At 35.3% G+C, this 6938-nt stretch overlaps 1 protein-coding gene across 1 annotated transcript; it reads left to right on the top strand.

Annotated features, from left to right (window-relative positions):
* Window positions 1-753: 753 nt before the first annotated feature.
* LOC113928643 (olfactory receptor 14A16-like) lies at window positions 754-1698 on the top strand. Its single transcript, XM_027604489.2, has one exon. The coding sequence runs from the start codon at window positions 754-756 to the stop codon at window positions 1696-1698; it is 945 nt and encodes a 314-aa protein (XP_027460290.2).
* Window positions 1699-6938: the final 5240 nt, after the last annotated feature.

Raw genomic sequence — 6938 nt, 5'->3', positions numbered from 1 at the left:
TAATGGGAAAATCAGCTGACAGGGGGAATAGTGAATAAATTGGTGACTAGGAGGCCAGTAATCTTGGTTCATATAATGTAGGATTTTTGATACCTACAGTAATCAGGACACGTATCATGTGGAAGTATGCACATAAAACCATATAATTTTATGATAAATAATTTGAGTACTATGAATGAGAAAAAAGTTTGATTGATTTATATTTAATCTATTAAAATTTAAATATATGAATATCTCTAAACTGTTTTGCAGACAGTAAGGAGGTTAAAGATTTCATAGATTGCAGAAGGCCTGTAATCACTTTTTCCCCCTAAGAATTGTTTACTATTCAACTTCTTGAAGGTATGCCAAAACAGGTTTTATTGTTCATGGGATACGATGAAATGATCTTATGACTGAGACACAATTTAATAGTAGTTGGTTTGTCACTCTGAATTTACTGAGAGATATAAGAAGGTAGATTGTTGTTCAGGTTTTGATGAAATCAGTTGAAGTTTTTAGTACTTCAAGATTTTTCACAGGACATATGTGGACAACATAATAATGGCACATTTACATGATTTGAAACTAAAGTGGTTCAATAAAGCCTTTTATTCAAGTAATGATTGATGATCAATATACTGAGTAGGAGCTAGATAAAAGCAATTTCTGTGTTTAATAGTTTGCATGCCTGCCATATTTAGAAACCCATTTTATGTTCAATACTGAAAAAAATTGAGAATGATATTTTATTACTCTATTTTTATACAGATTATGCCTCCAATGCTGACAAATCTCACAGTTGTGACAGAATTTATCCTCATGGGATTTTCTACCAACAAAAATATATGCATTTTTCATTTAGTGCTCTTCTTTTTTATTTACTTCTGTGCTCTGATGGGCAATGTCCTCATCATCATGATCACAATTTTGGACCAGAATCTTCACACCCCCATGTACTACTTCTTGAATAATTTATCCTTTTGTGATCTCTGCCTAATTTCAGTCACCATTCCCAAATCCATTGCCAACTCCTTGTCTCATAGTAACTCCATCTCAGTCACTGGCTGTGTTGCCCAGGTCTTTCTGGTGGTTTTTTCAGCAACTACAGAACTACACCTCCTGACAGCAATGTGCTTTGACCGCTATGCTGCCATATGCCATCCCCTGCACTATGAAATCATCATGAACAAAGACATGTGTGTTCAGCTGACAGGTGTATCTTGGCTGGGTGGGGGTCTGATTGCTCTGATGCACACAGTTGGTACTTTCTCCTTATCCTACTGTGGGTCTAACATAGTCCATCAGTTCTTTTGTGACATCCCCCAGTTATTGGCTATTTCTTGCTCAGAAAATTTAATGATAGGAATTGTACCTATCCTCATTAGTGTGGTGTTGGATATCTGTTGTTTTATTTACATCATTATTTCCTATGTCAACATCTTTTCCACTGTCAAGAAGATACCTTCAAAGGAAGGTCAGTCAAAAGCCTACTGCACTTGCCTCCCACATCTGGTGGTAATCGTATTATTTCTCTTCACTGGCATCTTTGCTTATCTGAAGCCAGCTTCAGGGATTCCTTCTATTAGTGACCTTTTAATTTCTATGTTCTACACTATGGTGCCTCCAACCTCCAATCCCATTATATATAGTCTAAGAAATAATGCCATGAAAACATCACTGCAGAGGTTGCTAAAAAAAATATTCACCAAAAAGTAAAGTTATTCTTTTTTTTTTTTTGCATTTTCAATAATAAATACCATCTACAATTTTACACACATTATTTCTTAGTATATTTGCTTCAAATTTTCCTAGAACTGTTTTGGTTTAAAAAAAACTGAGAGGGAATACAGAAATTATCCATATAACCACTACATCCACAAATGCATAACCTTCCTGAGTAACAATATAACTCACCAGAATCACACTTTTTAACAAAGATATACCTACATTTAAACCTCATGATTAATCCAAAGTCCATATTTTACATTAGGAATTCTCTTAGTATTTTACATCTATGGGTTTGGACAAATATATAATGACATACAGTCATCACTATAATGTCTCACAGAGCATTTGTACTACCCCAAAACTCCACCATACCCTGACCATTTCTGTTCCCTAACCCCCATCAGACGAGGTATTCAATGATCTTTTTATTGTCTCTGTATTTTTGGCTTTTCCAGAATGTCATATAGTTGGAATCATATAATATACAATCTATTCAGATTGGCTTTCCTTATTTAGTACTATACATTTAAATTTTCTCTATGTGATTTTGTGGCTAGATAGCTCATTTCCTTTTATTGCTATATAATATCCCATTATCTTCATGTACTACAATTATTTATCCATTCACCTACTAAAGAACATTTTGGTTCCCTCCAAATTTTGGCAACTAACAATAAAGCTGCTGTAAACATCCTTGTGGAGTTATATTTGTGTACATAAGTTTCCTTTGGATAAATATAGAGGGGCATGTTTGCAGGATTGTGTGGTTAAAATTATATTCAGTTTTTAAAATTTTAATTCTAGTATGTTTAACATAAAGTGTTATATTAGTTTCAGGTGTGCAATATAGTGATTCAACATTTCCATACATCACCCTGTGTTCAGCACAACAAATGCACTCCTTAATCCTCATCACCTATTTCATCCATCTCTCCACCCGCCTCCCCTCTGGTAACCATCAGTTTGTTCTCTGTACTTAAGAGTCTATTTCCTGGGGCTCCTGGGTGGCTCAGTCGTTTAGCATCTGCCTTCGGCTCAGGTCATGATTCCCGGGTCCTGGGGTTGAGCCCCACATCGGGCTCCCTGCTCCATGGGAAGTCTGCTTCTCCCTCTCCCACTCCCCCTGCTTGTGTTCCCTCTCTCCCTGTTTCTCTGTCAAATAAATAAATAAAATACTTTTTAAAGATTTATTTATTTATTTGAGAGAGGGAGAATGAGAGAAAGAGAGCACATGAGAGGGGGAGGGTCAGAGGGAGAAGCAGGCTCCTCGCTGAGCAGGGAGCCTGATGTGGGACTCAATCCCGGGACTATGGGATCATGACCTGAGCCGAAGGATGTTGCTTAACCAACTGAGCCACCCAGGCGCCCAAATAAATAAAGTATTTTTAAAAAAGAGTCTATTTCCTGTTTTGTTTTGTTTTTGTTTTTTTGTTTTTATTTTTTTCTTTGCTTAATTGTTTGGTTTCTTAAGTTCCACATACTAGTGGAATCATATGGTATTTGTCTTTCTCAGACTGACTTATTTTACTTAGCGTCATACTCTCTTTCTCCACTCATGTCTTTGCAAATAGAAAGAATTCAGTCTTTTTTATGGCTGAATAATATTCTATTTTATACATAATACCACTTCTTATTTATCCATTCATCTATTGATGCTCATTTGGGCTGACTTCATATTTTGGCTATTGTAAGTAATGTTGCAATAAATGTAGGGGTATATGTGACCCTTTTAATATGTGTTTTTGTATTTTGGGGGTAAATCTTCCAATAGTGCAATTAATAGATCATAGGGTAGTTCTATTTTTAAACTTTTCAGGAGCCTCCATACTGTTTTACACAGTGGCTGCACTTGTTTATATTCCCACCAACAGTGTAAGAACATTTCATTTGCTTCACATCCTTGCCAATTCCTGTTTTTTCTTGTGTTGTTGATTTTAGCCATTCTGTCTGATACGAGGTGATGTCTCATTGTGGCTTTGATTTGCGTTTCACTGATGATGAGGGATGTTGAGCATCTTTTCATGTGTCTGTGGGCCATCAGGAAGTCTTCTGGGAGAAATATCTGTTCATGTCTTCTGCCCATTTTTAATTGAATATTTTTTTCCTGGGTGTTGAGTTATATCAATTCTTTATGTATTTTGGATACTAACCCATTAGCAGATATGTTATTTGCAAATATCTTCTCTCATCACATAGGTTGCCTTTTAGATTTCTTGATTGCCTCCTTCACTATGTAGAAGTTTTTATTTTGATGCAGTCCCATAGTTTATTATTGCTTATTTCCCTTGCCTCTGTGGACAAACCTAGAAAAATTTTGCTGTGGCAAATGTGAGAGGTATTACTGCCTCTGCTCTCTTCTAGGACTTTTATGGTTTCAGGTCTCATATTTAGCTCTTTAAGCCATTTTGAATTTATTTTTGTTTATGGTGTAAGAAAGTGGCCCAGTTTCATTCTTTTGAATGTAGGTGCTTAGTTTTCTCAATACCATTTGTTCAAGAGACTGTCTTTTTTTTTCCCATTGAATATTTGCTCCTCCTTTGTCAAAAATTAATTGACCATATAATTGTGAGTTTATTTCTGGGTTTCTATTCTGTTCTACTGAAGTATGTGCCTATTTTTGTGCCACCGCCATACTATTTTTATTACTACAACTTTGTAACTTAACTTGAAGTCTGGAATTGTTACACCTCCATTTTGCTTTTCTTTTTCAAGATTGCTTTGGCTATTCAAAGTCTTTTGTGGTTCCATATAATTTTTTAGGGTCCTTTGTTCTAGTTCAGTGAAAAATACTGTTGGTGTTTTGATAGGGATTGCATTAAATGTGTAGATTGCTTTGTGTAGTATAGATATTTTAACAATATTTATTCTTCAAGTTCATGGATTATCTTGCCATTTCTTTGTGTCATCTTTAATTTCATTCAAAAATGTTTTATAGTTTTCAGAATACAGATCTTTCATTTCCTTTAGTTTATCTCTAGGTATGTTATTATTTTTGGTACAGTTGTAAGTGAGATTGTTTTCCTAATTTCTCTTTCTGCTGCTTCATTTTTGCTGTATAGAAATGCAACACATTTTTGTGCATTGATTTTGTGTACTGCAATTTTACTGAATTCATTTATCAATTTGAGTCTCTTGTGTTTTTTTTTTTTTAATTTTTTTATTGTTATGTTAATCACCATATATTACATCATTAGTTTTTGGTGCAGTGTTCCATGATTCATTGTTTGTTCATAACACCCAGTGCTCCATGCAGAACGTGCCCTCCTCAATACCCATCACCAGGCTAACCCATCCCCCTACCCCCCTCCCCTCTAGAACCCTCAGTTTGTTTTTCAGAGTCCATCATCTCTCATGGTTCGTCTCTTGTGTTTTATATATATAGTATCATGTCATCTGCAAATAGTGAAAGTTTTTTTTCTCCTTACCAATTCAGATGGCTTTTATTTCTTTTTGTTTTCTAATTGCTGTGGCTAGGACTTCCAATACTAGATAGAATACAAGTGGTGAGAATGCACATTCTTCTCTTATTCCTGACTTAGAAGAAAAGCTCAGTTTTTCCCAGTTGAGTGTAAGGTTCACTGTAATGTTTTCATTGATGATCTCTATCATGTTGAGGAATGTTCCCTCTAAGCCTGCTTTGTTGAGGGCTTTTAGTATGAAAGTTGTTGTGCTTTGTCAAATGCTTTCTCCATGTCTATTAAAACAATCCTATGTTTTTTTATCCATTCTCTTATTGATGTAATGTATCATGTTGATTGATTTGCAAATATTGAACCATGCTTGCATACCAGGAATAAATCCTACATGAATGAATTTTTAATGTATTTTTGGATTTTTATGTATTTTTTGCTAGTATTTTGCTGAGGATTTTGCCTCTATTTTTATTCGAGATATTACCCTGTAGTTCTCTTTTTTTTGTGACAACTTTATGTTTATGTAAAAGTTGGGTATTCATCCTTTCTGATGGTTGAGTAATATTCCATTGTATATATGGACCACATCTTCTTTATCCATTTATCTGTTGAAGGGCATCTCGACTCCTTACAGTTTGGCTATTGCGGACATTGCTGTTATGAACATTGGGGTGTATATGGCCCTTCTTTTCACTACATTTGTGTCTTTGGGGTAAATACCCAGGAGTGCAAATGCTGGATAGGATAGCTCTATTTTTACATTTTTGAGGCACCTCCACACTGTTTTCCAAAGTGGTTGTACCAACTTGCATTCCCACCAAAAATGTAAGAGGGTTTCCATTTCTCCACAACCTCTCCAACATTTGTTGTTTCTTTCCCTGTCCATTTTTGCCATTCTAACTGGTGTAAGGTGGTACTCAAAGTGGTTTTGATTTGAATTTCCCTGATGGCTAATGATGATGAACATTTTTTCACGTGTCTGTTAGCCATTTGTATGTCTTCCCTGTCTGCAGGTCTTCTGCCAATTTTTTGACTTATTTGTTTTTTGGGGGTTGAGTTTAAGAAGTTCTTTATAGATCTTGGAAATCAGTGCTTTGTCTATAGTGTCATTTGCAAATATCTTCTCCCATTCTGTGGTTGCCTCTTTGATTTGTTGACAGTTTCCTTTGCTGTGTAGAAACTTTTTAACTTGATGTAGTCCCAAAAGTTCATTTTTCTCTTTTGTTTCACTAGAATTTGGAGATGATTCTTGAAAGAAGTTGCTGTGGCCCATGTCAGAGAGGTCACTGCCTATGTTCTCCTCTACGATTTTGATGTATTCTTGTCTCACATTAAGGTCTTTCATCCATTTTGAGTTTATCTTTGTGTATGGTGTAAAAGAATGGTCGAGTTTCATTCTTCTGTCTATAGCTGTCCAAAATTCCCAGCACCATTTATTGAAGAGACTGTCTTTTTTCCATTGCATATTTTTTCTTCTGCTTTGTCGAAGATTTTTTGACCATAGAGTTGAGGGTCGATATCTGGGCTCTCTATTCTATTCCATTGGTCTATATGTCTGTTTTTGTGCCAGTACCATGCTGTCTTGGTGATCACTGCTTTGTAATATAGCTTGAAATCAGGCAACCTGATGTCCCCAACATTGTTTTTCTTTTTCAACATTTCCTTGGCGATTTGGAGTCTTTTCTGATTCCATACAAATTTTAAGATTGTTTGTTCCAGCACTTTGAAAAATGTCATTTTAATTTTGATTGGGATGGCATTGAAGTTATAGATTGTTCTGGGTAGCATAAGCATTTTAACAATGTTTATTCTCCT

Source organism: Zalophus californianus, chromosome 5 (assembly GCF_009762305.2).
Source record: "Zalophus californianus isolate mZalCal1 chromosome 5, mZalCal1.pri.v2, whole genome shotgun sequence".
Taxonomy (NCBI): Eukaryota; Metazoa; Chordata; class Mammalia; order Carnivora; family Otariidae; genus Zalophus; species Zalophus californianus.
Note: the sequence above shows the minus strand (reverse complement) of the source record. Positions and strands in the feature narration are given on the sequence as shown.

Bases quoted from the DNA above. Each gene is read 5' to 3' on its own strand.
- LOC113928643 (XM_027604489.2), top strand. From the start codon at position 754: ATGCCTCCAATGCTGACAAATCTCACAGTTGTGACAGAATTTATCCTC.